Source organism: Montipora foliosa, chromosome 3, assembly GCF_036669935.1.
Source record: "Montipora foliosa isolate CH-2021 chromosome 3, ASM3666993v2, whole genome shotgun sequence".
In the NCBI taxonomy this organism is placed as follows: domain Eukaryota; kingdom Metazoa; phylum Cnidaria; class Anthozoa; order Scleractinia; family Acroporidae; genus Montipora; species Montipora foliosa.
In genome coordinates, this window is record NC_090871.1 from 14,464,914 (window position 1) to 14,480,225 (window position 15,312).

The following is a 15,312-nucleotide window of genomic DNA, read 5'->3' on the forward strand; positions in this document are numbered from 1 at the left end:
TTTGTTAATTATCTGGTGGCGTAGTCAATGACGTAGTCGTTGCGTAGGGACCTTTCTACGGGCTACGTCGACGGTGACACGACGGAAACGTCATCGTGAGTCTCGTTCACGTCGTACGATGTAGGCGATGGGCAGATGTATTCAAAAAATTAAATGGTACGAGCGGTTTCAGAGTAAAAATAGTAAGATGGTGTTACACAGAGCACCGCAAAAATATGAGCTAAGGTGCGTGCCGTTCATGCACCACGATTATATTTTTTCTTTTATCCAGTGCCTTACTGTAATGTTTGGTGGCGTTGTCTTTTCCGCATATGGCCGTCGTCTCTTCGCCGGTAAACTCAGCTCCATAATGTCCTTGCAGCGCTAGCCTTCGACATTACGTATGTCGCATGTTCAAAAAAAAAACTTTCAAAAGAAAGAAATTTTGAACTGAACTGCAACTAACACGTTATCCGAACACAAAGACCTTTTGTCGAAGCAGACTAAAATCGACTGAGATAATCTGAAATTTAGTTCCGAGCAAACCCGGTCGTTAAAGAAATTCAGTGTTTCAGCGAACCATGTTTATGGAAAACAGTCGTGTTGTGTAAAAGAGTCAATGGGATCAGCCCGCGGGTTTTCTCATCAAAACGCAAGCTACGTTAATTGATGATGATTCTCAAAACCATTAGTCTTCAAGGAAACTAAGCTTGTTGGCAAGAATCTTAATTTCTCTTCTGATACAAAAAATATTCCTTGAATGGCCCTTTTATGATAGTTTTCATGGAAACGTATTTTAATTTTGCAAAGGTTATAGACTACAGCCAAGTACTTAACAATCTACTTACTTTATAACACTTACGCTTTTATCTGGAGGGTGTTTTTTGTCATTGAGATTTCCTAGCTAATTCTCTGAAGAAAAGGGGGATTAACTATTAAAAAGAGTTAGAAATATCAGCAGAATGTGATGCTATTGTACGTAAAGAAAAGTGTTACTCGAAGTATAACTTTCAAATGGAATTAGTCATTTCCATTAAAATTTTTTTACCATCGTCGATTATATTCCCGGCGATAAAACATACAACGCAGGTCGAAAGGCCAATTTAATTAAGGTTCCTGAAGAGATCTTTGGGACTGTGTTCATTACACAGTGAAGTTTTGATCCCATGGCACTGAAGTTAGCAAACAAAAAACAACTTTTGTGATGTGCTAAATGGTGTTTCATTATATTTCGTTTGTTATAAAACTACGTTCCCCAGTTTGCTGCGTTGTTGTTGAGTTCATCTTGGTGGAGAACGTACTGTGGTTGTTCAACACTATTTGATTTTCTCAATGAAGCTGGACACACACAGCCTTTGTCGAGAGCCTCTCCCTTAACTCGTCAATTACACATTAGATTTCTTCGAATACTGAAAAGAAAAATAACGAAAAACGTGCACTTTAAATTTATTTAAATTTATTTAGTCTCGTATTACATTATGTTCAAAACCCTTGATCCACTAAAGTTGAGTATTGAACTTACTTGAATTTTATGTTATTTGATTAAGCGGAAACTGTCACCGGTTTTTCGAACTCCATTGTGTTTTTGAGTCTGTTTTTTGCGAATAAAAGGAAGTTACGTTGGAACGTTTGAGACGCACTTTATTTTTCCTAATGGGAAGCACCGTTATTGTTTTCCCACAACCTACGCCCGCTGAGTGGACGATTCTATAATTGCGTTTCATCATAGCATAATTGATGAAAAGAACGACCACAAATAAGATTTAAAAGGAAAATAGCCGCCACGATTCCGTGTGATTGAAAATTTTACCATGAATTGGACTTTTCAAGTTTTGGTCTTGATTTTCGTATCCACTATAGTTATTACACAGAAAGGTATGTAATAACCGCCATTATGCTGTTGTGATACTTATTACACTGCTACACTCTCTCTCAAGTTCTCTGTGCCCAAACAGGTCCAGCATAGAGTCTCTAGTCACCTTAGGTTTTTCGTCTAGCATCCTTCACCCATCTTCTCTATCCACTGTACATATCTCTTTTTTTCCGTAACTGGCTCCTCCAGTGATCTGTACTAAATACCCCTCCTTGGCTCTCAGAATATGTCCCATCCACCTTGCCTATCAAACTCTAATGGTGACCAAGAGTTGCCGCTTCTCTTTCACCCTTTTCACCACCGCTTTACTGGTACCATATCCCTCCAGCTAATTCTCTCCGTGCTTCTTTCAAACGCCTTCCGGGATGTTCGTTCCATTTTCTAAATGGTCCTGGCTTAAGCTCCGAAAAGCAACGTGGCAACACTAGTTTAAAAACTAAGGTTTTTTTAGTGTTAAGTGTCTCAAGGAACATTTAGTGCTAAATATGTTTGTTCCTCACATATCTCAGTAAGGAAATTAATAATTACCATGTATTAAGTAAACAGCAAAGAGGTAGATTACCTGATGGGTTCTACATTTTTTCTTTTAAATAACATTTATATTATACTCATGAAGAAGCTTAAGCTCAATTAAGTGAGATAGGCCGGCCACTGGGTTTTCTTCTATGTCTGTATTTCGTACAAATGCCAGTTTTCTTATTTTTCATGTTAAAAAGTCAATCTTGTAATTAGTTGTAATGACCAAAGGAAACTACAAGTCTGATTGTCGTCCTTTTAATTTTACTTTCACGTTTAACAGTTTTTATTTTTACAAATTTTAGATGCTTTTGAAAAACATTTTTCTAAATTCTTGCAGTTTCAATTACACTGCGATATTCTGCATGGGTCGCCGGACGCGTAGCTCAGGAAGTAGATACACGGTAAACTCACGGAAAGCCTGCAAGCGGTTCAGTTATCGGCGGATGTTGGGAATGAACACTCACATCATGTACACTTATGTTTTAGTTCATATTCCACGTTCTTTCGTGCTTAACCAAATTGCAACGCTAGTGACAATTTTGAAATCTTGACCATTCAATGAATTGACATTGCATTCCCGTTAACTGATTGATCATTCCGTTTCTCTGTTCTCTGGACCCTAAAGTTTGACCTTTACAATGATACGAACGCGTTCAGTATGTTTTCGTGAATAGCGTTTTATGAGGGGATATAATCTCAAAAAAAATTGCTAAGATTATCGATAATTCACGTGAGAGACACAACAAAAAAAGGCAATATTGTGATTGCATGTAATAACATGAAGATACAAGTTAATTAAGGGTGCGTTCGATTGACCGTATTCCGGAATAGGAATACATGGAATAGAAGTTAGAAATCCTTCGTTTTTACGTAGGTTCACATTAAAATTGTCAAACACCGGATAAAATGCTATTTTAAACATACCTTTATTATCCTTGTTGCTTGAAAACGTATTCTTATTGCGGAATAGGGTCAATCGAATCACGGTTGTTCTAAAACGCCATAATGAACATGATGATTCTTATTTTTACAACCGAGGCCAAATAGGGAGTTTTAGCAACGACGACGGCAACGGCAACGTGAACGTCGTCGTTAAATACGAACTCGCGTTATTGTAATCGCGCCGCGACTATTCCAAGCATTTTAACGTTTCAAAGGTGTAGCAAACCCTCAAGAACGAAACTAGTATGAACGGCGCTCAATTTAGGCCAGAAAATCAAAATTTATCCTCAAGCGCTGACGTTCATGTTTTGCTGACGACGGCAAAATTGGCAAAAAAATGGACAAAAGTGAAAAGATGCACGTGCAGTCCGTTCAAAGCTATTGCTTTTGCTCACTAAATATGCAGATTTGTGATGTTCTCATTGCCGTCGCCGTTGTCGTTGCTAAAGCACCCTTTCGAATACAACAATGAACCGTTCGTTTTCTTCCTTTATTCTTAAACCGTTCATACTACTGAATCCACTAATACAAACCTTTGTCCGTATTGTACACCTGAGCAACTTGGAATAATCGTCAAACGGACGCAACATTTTTGGCCAACAACTCTCAGCATTGTTGGGTGTTACATGTTGCGTCCGTTTTCAGACCCCGTTGCATGTCACGTTGGGAGTTGTTGCACGAAGTTTGAAACTGGTCAACAGTGACTTTTGAGCCAACAACTCTCAACCGATTTCTTTGTTCAGTGATCGCCGAGGCGTAGCGCAAAAATGTTTGATCCGTTTGCACAGCTCTTCCAATATTGTTGGGGCCACGGACGCACATTTAGATAGCCATGCACACTGCAGTAACGCATTAACATGTTGAAAACAAGATGACAGCCGAATTTTGTCAGTTTAGAAAGTCATACGGATCGTATCCTTCATTACACCCGCAAATGGTTAGACTCTCAAGTCTTCTCGGATAAGGACTATAAACCGTAGGCCCCGTCTCACAACCCTTCAATGTTCATGAACTCTGTGGGACGTTAAAGATCCCACACACTAGTCGAAAAGAGTATGGTATGTAGTTCCCGTAGTTGTGGTCTAGCCTTCCCTTCAGCAATGTGGTCGGCTTGGTGTAATCTTCTTAATGGACAACTGATCGACGAGATCACATAACAGCAGACAGTAATCAAATTGAAGGAGTCAGAGTGCTGAAACTGGTAAACCTGGTAAACACTTCACGTCCTTGTATTGTTGGGACTTGTTATGTCCGTTTGCACACAGCTGCTGAACACCATCCAACATCTGCACAACCAGCAATTTCGAAGAATGTTGGGGGTCATTTCGCCCGTTTGTACGGGGCCTCACTAAGCACCAAGTTAAATTTTGAAGTGAGACTTTCGTTAACGTTGCTGTTGTCCTTGCTTAAGCTCCCTATTATTTCATTTTATTCACATTGTACACTATTGTCGAAAAAATCTCAGTTATATATGAATTGATACGCGAACTGTTTTGAGGCAACTCACTCACTCACTCACTTGGTCGCCCGAAGGCGGGCAACCACTAGTTTATTCCACAGCCTCTTATTAGCCATCAGTGCAGCAATCTCACTTGCTTCGAATGCCCCAGTATCCCTCTTAAGAGTGTCAATATAGGTAGTTCTCGGTCTTCCTCTCCCGCGGTGACCATGTGTGGGCTCCCAAAGGACTAATTTCTGGGTGCTGATAACAGTGTCGCGCTAGTTGTAGTCTACGGGAGGCGATTTTGTTGCTGACCGTCTGGTAGTCCTCCGTACAGTTGTTGGTTTGGTATATGGCTGCTCCAGTGGAAGCAAAGAACTACTAAAAAGGAACAATTCACTGTTGATTGTTCAACTTGCCGTCTAAATCTTAAATTTGGTTATTTCACGTCGTTGTGTTGCAGAGTACGGCAGAAATTGTTCTAAAATGCATGCCAAGCACGTGCAGCACCATCATTTTTCCTCGTTTAAGCAATAATATCACTGCTTTTTGGCGTTATTATTTCGGTAGCCGTCGTTGTTTAGGAAAATCCCTACACACAGGACATATTCGTACGAGCTTAACTTGAAATATTACCACAGGCCTGGGAGTCGTGATAAGTCTGTCAACATTCTCAACCATCAGCACGAGACGTTTTTCGGAGCTTTGAATGGCAACAGGAAGTTATCTGTTTTTCGTTTGGAACTCGTCTTGACACTACCGCATTTATATCGCCGAGAGTGAATTAGATAAGAGTGTTGTTAAGGCATGGGTGGGCTCCCCAGCGCAGTCACAAATGAGTCTATTTTTAGAATACTCGTTCCCGCGTAACATAGCTTCTTCTGTTTGGTTAAAATTGGCGATCCTTTGTTTCGCGTGCAAAGTGTATCTAAAAATAAATTCATTTGTGACTGTGCTGGGGCAAGACCGCGAAGTGATAGATCAAAACTCAAAACTGTTGATATCGTTGAGTATCTTTCCTCTATTAGAGACAACTAGTTCAAAATCTGGTAGAAACTGTCCTGGCACCAAAAATGTTGAACCCTTCCGTGATTCAAAATTGTCTATTGTTTAAGTTCCTTATTAACTCCCCAATATCCGCTCTTCACTGGCTCGCCGATCACTGTAAACGTACTCGCCTGTAAAGAATTCCCACTCATCTAGAATCTTTCTCTTATGATACAATATAAAGTAAGACAGCTGATGCCAGCTATTTTCGTTTCAAAATAGTGCAAGGACTGGGTAGTTGTTCTCTTGCTGTTAAATCACATGGCTGTTTCGAAGACGGGCCAAAGCCCCACAGAGTTCTACCGGATCTTATCCTGTACAGACGAGGTTCAGTGGATTGGAAAAACTATGACAAGTTTCTTCAAGGGTAAACGTTACATTTTTTGTCAAGTTTTCTAGAGCTGGGACACTAATTGGGAAGATTATACGTAGAAATTATATCAGTTTAATTCAAATTACAACAAACATTGTTTTGTTTTAGAGAGAGAGAGAGGGGGGGGGGGGGGGGGGAAGGAACCGCAGTTCCCTTAGAAAAACCTTTCGGAGTAGGGTAGAGATTAAACCAACAAACTTAATCCACCTATGAAGCCAAGTCTGGGACTCGAGCCCCTGCCACATTGGTGCCGGGGAGGCGAGGGATCTCAGCACGGCGCCAGCCCTGCTCACCAAAAGTTCCACGGCAATGCAACACTTCCGTTCAGTTAAGCCAGTATGGATGGACAGTTGACAAAAAGACTGTCTGACCTCAGTACCCTCTATGTAAAAGTCAACCTCATCAATCTTTCCCTCTGAGATTAATTAGGCATGCACCATTTCTTTATACTGTAATCTTTTCAGTTTTATCTGTGATTGCGCGAAAGTGGCAAAGGAAAAAAGGTACGAAGTGTTCGGGATTCAATATTTCGCGGAATGCTGGGGAAACAAGACTTACACAGAGGGATTCCTTCCTTCCTACCGTGAAAAACCAAAACTTTGTCTTAGTAAAGATTTGAAGACGGCATGCTCTGGAACTGGCTCAGACCGGATATGCACTGGGCAACACTGGGCTAATTTTGTGTTTTTGTTGGAAAAGGTAAGTTTGACCTTCCCACCGGTTGAGTACTACGGTTGTTGTAGAGGATATCACGGGTAAATTTTTGATGTGGTTTCGACTCCTTTAAGTCGCCTATGGCTTCAATTATGGTGCGGCCCTCAAGCATGTGAGAGAGTTCTTATTCATAAATAAATCTGTTTAAAAGTGTCAGTTGTTCGTTTACTTCATACCTTCAGTAAATCTCAACTAATGCAGTGATTCTGACACAAATTCATGGTTTTTACTCACATGACCTAGCTGCGGCGTTAAAAAAAAACGAAAGAACTTGTTTGCATATAAGAACCCAGCACTTGCGCTCCAAAGTTCACCCATCTTTCCATACATAATTGAGGTCATTAAAATGAGAAACGGTATTACTGTTGTGCGTGCAACTGGATTGGAGCCGGGCACACACCTCTGCCGTAGTCAAAATTAAAGCTATTCAGTGAAAACAGAGCTTCCTGGTTGCCTTCGACTACAGGTCGGCCTCAATTTATTCCTGGATTAGTAAGATAAGTAAGGGACAACAGCATGGCGAAGCGACGTAACGTCACGAAAAATTGTATATGGGCAACACAACTCAAAAGACATCTCAACAAATTCACGTAAATTAAAGCCATAGTGGCGTGGGCATCAAGAGAGTTTAGTGGGACCAGAAAAAGTGCACCCTGGAGGTTAAAGGTATCCCAGCATTTATGCAACTGTGGTTTTTTTGTTAATATCTAGTTAATAGCCAGCAAGATCCTTAATTTCATTCACAAGTTTTCACACAAGTTGAGTGACAATTGCACTGTTGCAGTTATGAGGTAACGTGTCTTTTTTTAACTGTGTTTTAACAGCCTCAAGTAACAGAAAGACCACCAGGAAAAGGTAAGCAGAGGGGTAAAATATCAAGCTAAAGAACAATAAAAAACTATATAAAAACCCTTTCATGCCTGATATCTGCTTCTGTTCGCCTCGTCCAAGTTAGTGTAAACGGCTAGCAGTCGAGCCGCCCACGCAAGCGAGTCGATTTTCGAATCGCTTGCGTGACTAAGGCGGGCGGCTCGACTGACCTAATACAGGGACTGGTACAATCCTCGCTACATTAATTGGAACGCAAGCAATGTCCTCTACTCTCACCCAATGTTACTTTGCGAGATGACTCTTCTAAATCAGTGAATTCAACATTGGGCAGGAAGGCTCGCACGTAAAAGTCAGAATATTATTGCTGCACGTGGTATTCCAAGTTAATTTGGCGAGGATTGTAGCATTCTATGGTTAGTGCCATAAGAATCTACCTGCATGTCTGCTGCCTTTGGCGTTATTTGACATTTATGATTCTACCTCACGTGCAGATGCATGTACCAGCAACCCTTGCAAGAATGGCGGGAAATGCAATTTGGCCGGGCATGATAGTTACACTTGCAAATGTACGGAGGGATTTCACGGGAAACAATGCGAAAAAGGTAAAAGAAACAGTTGTTCGCCGTTGTCTTACGTACAGATCACCAGGTATCGTGAACTTTCTTTAATAACGACTACGTTACGTTTCTTGACGGCATTGGCATTGGGAGTCCTTGAGTGAGGAAAATCAGCACGTGACAGTTGATGAGATCTAAGAACAAAGATGACTGCCATGGTAACGCGTCATTACACCACAATAATTCGCACGAACGATCCTTCCGCGGTTATCCACAGTAGTAAAATTGTCAGAGGATGCATGCTAAAATGTGATTTATTTAAATCCGTTTGCTTGTTTGTTTTCATCAAAACCTACTAGATGTGGCTATTCCCTATGATGTGAAATTTTTGATTTAAGTACAAAAAACTCAGCTGTTTGACATCGTGTTCTTTCATGCAGAGGATGCTTGCATCAGTCACCCTTGCCAGAACGGAGCCACTTGCACGGTAACTGGAGATAAAACTTATCAATGTCAATGCGCCACAGGATTTTTTGCACCAAACTGTGAAAAAGGTAAAAAAATATATTAACGATTCCTTAAGGTAGCCTTGAATGAGAAAATACGAGGTGGTTAATGATGTCAGCTGAGAGAACATGATCCTCTCAAAGACGCAATTTCTGTCATACTTGTAATCACTTTCAGTTACTCCACCTTCTTCTTACGTGTTAATTTTGTATTTTAGTATGCACCTTGCAATTTTGAATTTCACAACATTTCTGTCATAAAGAGGATGCCTGCACAAGTCGACCGTGCCAGAACGGAGCCACATGCCAGTCAACTGGAGATAAAAGTTATCAATCTCAATGTGCCATAGGATGTTTTGGACAAAAATGTGGAAAAGATAAAGGAGGAATGAATTAAGTTTCTCTTAACTAGAGGTGACATTGGACGAAAAAATACAAACTTCTTAGCATTAATAAAAGAATCTATTTTAATCTATTATCTTTCCTACAGAGGATGCTTGCAATAGTCACCCTTGCAAGAACGGAGCAACGTGCACAGCAACTGGAGATAAAACTTATCAATGTCAATGTGCCATAGGATTTTTTGGACCAAGCTGTGGAAAAGGTACAGAATAAATTAATTAAGTTTCTCATAGGGTAACCTTGAACGAAAAAATACGAGCTTTTTACCAGTAGGAAAAGAACTAATTGTAATCTACTGTCTTTCCTCCAGAGGATGCTTGCACTAGTCACCCTTGCAAGAACGGAGCAACGTGCACAGCAACTGGAGATAAAACTTATCAATGTCAATGTGCCAAAGGATTCTTTGGACCAAGGTGTGGAAAAGGTACAAAGTAAATTAAAATTATCGAGAGGTGACCTTAAACGAAAAAAACCACCCTCTTAGCATGAATAAAAGAATCTATTGAGACCTATTTGTCTTTCCTACAGAGGATGCTTGCAATAGTCACCCTTGCAAGAACGGAGCAACGTGCACAGCAACTGGAGATAAAACTTATCAATGTGAATGTGCCAAAGGATTCTTTGGACTAAGATGTGGAAAAGGTAAAGAACAAATTAATTACGTTTCTCGTGAGGTGACCTTGAACGAAAAAATACCAGCTTCTTAGCATAAATAAGAGAATCTATTGTAATTCATTATCTTTCCTACAGAGGATGCTTGCACCAGTCACTCTTGCAAGAACGGGGCAACGTGCAAAGCAACTAGAGAAAAACCTTATCAATACAACTTATTCCAAAATGGCCACTAATTTATGCGGATACAAATTGGCCCTTGTTGCCTCGTTCAAGATAAAATATTCATTTGAATAAAAACAAACAAATATTTAAATGGCGGCCATTTTCGAATAAGGTGTATGTGAATGTGCCAAAGGGTTCTTTGGACCAAGGTGTGGAAAAGGTAAAAAATTAATTAATTAAAATTCTCGTGAGGTGATCTTAAACGAAAAAATACCAGCTTCTTAAAATAAATAAGAGAATGTATTGTTATTTATTATCTTTCCTACAGAGAATGCTTGCAATAGTCATCCTTGCAAGAACGGAGCAACGTGCACAGCAACTGGAGATAAAACATATCAATGTGAATGTTTCAAAGGATTCTTTGGACCGCGGTGTGGAAAAGGTAAAGAATAAATTAGTTAAGTTTCTCGAGAGGTGCCCTTGAAAATAAAAATACGACCTTCTTAGGACGAATAAAAGAATCTATTGTAATCTATTATCTTCCTACAGAGGATGCTTGCAATAGTCACCCTTGCAAGAACGGGGCAACGTGCACAGCAACTGGAGATAAAACTTATCAATGTGAATGTCCCAAAGGATTCTTTGGACCAAGGTGTGGAAAAGGTAAAGAATAAATTAAGTATCTCCTGAGGCGACCTTGAACGAAAAAATACCAGCCTCGTAGCATAAATAAGAGAATCTATTGTTATTTATTATCGTTCCTACAGAGGATGCTTGCACTAGTCACCCTTGCAAGAACGGAGCAACGTGCACAGCAACTGGAGATAAAACTTATCAATGTAAATGTGCCAAAGGATTCTTTGGACCAAGGTGTGGAAAAGGTACAAAGTAAATTAAAATTCTCGAGAGGTGACCTTAAACGAAAAAAACCACCTTCTTAGCATGAATAAAAGAATCTATTGAGACCTATTATCTTTCCTACAGAGGATGCTTGCACCAGTCACTCTTGCAAGAATGGAGCAACTTGCACAGCAACTGGAGATAAAACTTATCAATGTCAATGTGCCAAAGGATACTTTGGACCAAGATGTGGAAAAGATAAAGAATAAATTAATTACATTTCTCGTGAGGCGACCTTGAACGAAAAAATACCAGCCCCGTGGCATAAATGAGAGAATCTACTGTTATTTATTGTCTTTCCTACAGAGGATGCTTGCACCAGTCACCCTTGCAAGAACGGAGCAACGTGCACAGCAACTGGAGATAAAGCTTATCAATGTGAATGTGCCAAAGGATTCTTTGGACCAAGGTGTGGAAAAGGTAAAGAATAAATTAGTTACGTTTCTCGAGAGGTGCCCTTAAAAATAAAATACGAGTTTTTTAGGACGAATAAAAGAATCTATTGTAATCTATTATCTTTCCTACAGAGGATGCTTGCACCAGTCACCCTTGCAAGAACGGGGCAACGTGCACAGCAACTGGAGATAAAGCTTATCAATGTGAATGTGCAAAGGGATACTTTGGACCCCGGTGTGGAAAAGGTAAAGAATAAATTAAGTTTCTCCTAAGGCGACCTTGAACGAAGAAATACCAGCTTCTTAGCATAAATAAAATGAACTGCAGATATGAAATCAAGTGAAGCTATGATCTTCGCAGTTATGAACGCAATTTTTAAAACTGCGTAGAGAAGCCTGAAAAATTCAGGACTTCAACAGGGTTTGAAGTTGAAGTCCTGAATTTTTCAGGCTTCTCTACGCAATTGTAAAAATTGCGTTCATAACTGCGAAGATCATAGCTTCACTTGATTTCATATCCGCAGTTCATATATGATTCATTTCATATACCATTTCATCATTGATTCATTCCTCACGGGACCATTAGACCCACAAATGACCAGCTACCAACGTCAGTGGCTTCATAGCTCAGTTGGTTAGAGCCTCGCACCGGAATCGCGAGGTCATGAGTTCAAACCCCGTTAAAGTCCTGGATTTTTCAGGCTTCTCTACGCAATTGTAAAAATTGCGTTCATAACTGCGAAGATCATAGCATCACTTGATAAGTAAGAGAATCTATTGTAATTATTATCATTCCTTCAGAGGATGCTTGTAATAGTCACCCTTGCAAGAACGGAGCAACGTGCACAGCAACTGGAGATAAAACTTATCAATGTGAATGTGCCAATGGATTCTTTGGACCAAGATGTGGGAAAGGTACATAATAAACTAATCAAGTTTCTTGTAAGGTGACCTTAAACGAAAAAATACCAGCTCCTTAGCATAAATAAGAGAATCTATTGTATTTTATTATCATTCCTACAGAGGATGCTTGCAATAGTCACCCATGCAAGAACGGAGCAACTTGCAGAGCAACTGGAGATAGAACTTATCAATGTCAATGTGCCAAAGGGTTCTTTGGACCAAGGTGTGGAAAAGGTAAAGAATAAATTAAGTTTCTCCAAAGGTGATCTTGAACGAAAAAATACCAGCTTCTTAGAATAAGTAAGAGAATCTATTGTAATTTATTATCTTTCCTACAGAGGATGCTTGCACTAGTCATCCTTGCAAGAACGGAGCAACGTGCACAGCAACTGGAGATAAAGCTTATCAATGTGAATGTGCCAAAGGATTCTTTGGACCAAGGTGTGGAAAAGGTACAAAGTAAATTACTTACGTTTCTCGAGAGGTGCCCTTGAAAATAAAATACGAGTTTTTTAGGACGAATAAAAGAATCTATTGTAATCTATTATCTTTCCTACAGAGGATGCTTGCACCAGTCACCCTTGCAAGAACGGAGCAACGTGCACAGCAACTGGAGATAAAACATATCAATGTGAATGTCCCAAAGGATTCTTTGGACCACGGTGTGGAAAAGGTAAAGAATAAATTAGTTCAGTTTCTCGTGAGGTGATCTTAAACGGAAAAATACCAGCTTCTTAGAATAAATAAGAGAATCTTATATAATTTATTATCTTTCCTACAGAGGATGCTTGCACCAGTCACCCTTGCAAGAACGGAGCAACGTGCACAGCAACTGGAGATAAAACTTATCAATGTGAATGTCCCAAACGATTCTTTGGACCAAGGTGTGGAAAAGGTAAAGAATAAAACAAGTTTCTTGTGACGTGAGCTTAAACGAAAAAATACCAACTTCTTAGCATGAATAAGAGACTCTATTGTAATTTATTATCTTTCCTACAGAGGATGCTTGCACTAGTCACCCTTGCAAGAACGGAGCAACTTGCACAGCAACTGGAGATAAAACATATCAATGTGAATGTGCCAAAGGATTCTTTGGACCAAGGTGTGGAAAAGGTACAAAATAAATTAGGTTTCTCTTGAGGTGACCTTGAAAGAAAAAGTACGATCTGCTTAGCATGAATGAAACAATCTATTGTAAGCTATTCTCTTTCCTACAGAGGATGCTTGCACCAGTCACCCTTGCAAGAACGGAGCAACGTGCACAGCAACTGGAGATAAAACATATCAATGTGAATGTGCTAAAGGATTCTTTGGACCAAGGTGTGGAAAAGGTAAAGAATAATTTAGCTAAGTTTCTTGAGATGTGCCCTTGAAAATAAAGTACGAGTTTCTTAGGATGAATGAAAGAATCTATTGTAATATATTATCTTTCCTACAGAGGATTCTTGCACCAGACACCCTTGCAAGAACGGAGCAACGTGCACAGCAACTGGAGATAAAACATATCAATGTGAATGTGGTAAAGGATTCTTTGGACCACGGTGTGGAAAAGGTAAAGAATAATTTAGTAAAGTTTCTCGTGAGGTGATCTTAAACGAAAAAATACCACCTTCTTAGAATAAATAAGAGAATCTAATGTAATTTATTATCTTTCCTACAGAGGATGCTTGCACCAGTCACCCTTGCAAGAACGGAGCAACGTGCACAGCAACTGGCCATAAAGCTTATCAATGTGAATGTGCTAAAGGATTCTTTGGACCAAGGTGTGGAAAAGGTAAAGAATAATTTAGTAAAGTTTCTCGTGAGGCGACCTTGAACGAAGAAATACCAGCTTCTTAGCATAAATAAGAGACTCTATTGTATTTTATTATCATTTCTACAGAGGATGCTTGCAATAGTCACCCTTGCAAGAACGGAGCAACTTGCACAGCAACTGGAGATAAAACTTATCAATGTGAATGTGCTAAAGGATTCTTTGGACCAAGGTGTGGAAAAGGTAAAGAATAAATTAGGTTTCACTGGAGGTGACCTTGAACGAAAAAGTACGAGCTGCTTAGCATGAATGAAACAATCTATTGTAACCTATTGTCTTTCCTACAGAAGATGCTTGCACCAGTCACCCTTGCAAGAACGGAGCAACGTGCACAGCAACTGGAGATAAAACATATCAATGTCAATGTGCAATAGGATTTTTTGGACCAAGTTGTGGAAAAGGTAAAGAATAAATTAAAGTTTTCATGGGGAAAATATGAGCTGCTTGGAATTAATAGTGACATCGACAATACTAACAGATTGAACATCATATCAAAATGGAAAGTTTTGTTATACTTTCTCTTTTAAATATTTCCCGTCTTTTTGCGTTATACGTGTGCGCTTTGCTTTTATGTTATTGACTGAGATAAGGGCCTCCCTCTAGCCTGAGCTCATGCCCGCCTCCCTATATTCTTGATCGCCCCTACCCCCGGCCCTTTCTCTTCATTTCCGCTTACCAGTTTGATCCACGCTCCTTAAGAATTGGACTTGCTTAAAATTACGAAGAAGGAAGGCAGGCTGCAGGCATTACATGATAGGAGGTGGTTTCAATATAATCTAACATTATCTATGATTGACATTGTCCAAATCGAAATTCAATTTTAGTACAAAAGCCTCATACATTTATAACATTTCTTTCATTCAGAGGATGCTTGCACCAAACACCCTTTCCAGAACGGAGCAACATGCCAGTCAACTGGCGATAAAACTTCTCAATGTCGATGTCTCATTGAAAAAGTAAAGAGCACGTTAAGTTTGTCGTGAACTGACTTTGGTTGAGGTGTGAGAAGTCGCTTATATACGCAAAATTCGAACGAGTTATCCATAACAAAAAAACCATTTCTGCCAGACATGGTTATTTTTGTTATAGATAACTGGATTCGCTTGACATCAGATATAGTGCAGCTTTGAAAAATGATGAGATGATGATGATGAGAAAGATAATGCTATAACTAATCTCCCATTTCTCTTTGGGTCATACGAACTCAATGAAACAAACCACTGGGCGCTCCTCAGGATAAAAACAAGTTTATTGCTCTCTGCTTTTGTTTTGGAAACGACAGTCACTAACAGTTTAAATAGTTTTCATTATGTACTCTTTCTATTTTATTATTATTATTT

General features: G+C 39.6%; 1 protein-coding gene across 1 annotated transcript in view; it reads left to right on the forward strand.

Moving 5' to 3' along the window:
* The first annotated feature begins 187 nt into the window (after positions 1-187).
* LOC137995286 (fibropellin-1-like) overlaps positions 188-15,312 on the forward strand; it is a 19,692-nt gene continuing 4,567 nt past the window's right edge. The window contains exons 1-24 of the mRNA XM_068840859.1: positions 188-225; positions 6,639-6,873; positions 7,713-7,743; positions 8,717-8,830; positions 9,273-9,386; positions 9,495-9,608; positions 9,713-9,858; positions 10,290-10,403; positions 10,511-10,624; positions 10,729-10,842; positions 10,946-11,086; positions 11,168-11,281; positions 11,389-11,502; positions 12,058-12,171; positions 12,280-12,382; positions 12,498-12,611; positions 12,719-12,832; positions 12,941-13,054; positions 13,159-13,272; positions 13,377-13,490; positions 13,598-13,711; positions 13,820-13,933; positions 14,042-14,155; positions 14,260-14,373. Of these exons, the coding sequence (XP_068696960.1) occupies positions 188-225; positions 6,639-6,873; positions 7,713-7,743; positions 8,717-8,830; positions 9,273-9,386; positions 9,495-9,608; positions 9,713-9,858; positions 10,290-10,403; positions 10,511-10,624; positions 10,729-10,842; positions 10,946-11,086; positions 11,168-11,281; positions 11,389-11,502; positions 12,058-12,171; positions 12,280-12,382; positions 12,498-12,611; positions 12,719-12,832; positions 12,941-13,054; positions 13,159-13,272; positions 13,377-13,490; positions 13,598-13,711; positions 13,820-13,933; positions 14,042-14,155; positions 14,260-14,373 (2,746 nt within the window). The remainder of the gene's footprint in view (positions 226-6,638; positions 6,874-7,712; positions 7,744-8,716; positions 8,831-9,272; positions 9,387-9,494; positions 9,609-9,712; positions 9,859-10,289; positions 10,404-10,510; positions 10,625-10,728; positions 10,843-10,945; positions 11,087-11,167; positions 11,282-11,388; positions 11,503-12,057; positions 12,172-12,279; positions 12,383-12,497; positions 12,612-12,718; positions 12,833-12,940; positions 13,055-13,158; positions 13,273-13,376; positions 13,491-13,597; positions 13,712-13,819; positions 13,934-14,041; positions 14,156-14,259; positions 14,374-15,312) is intronic.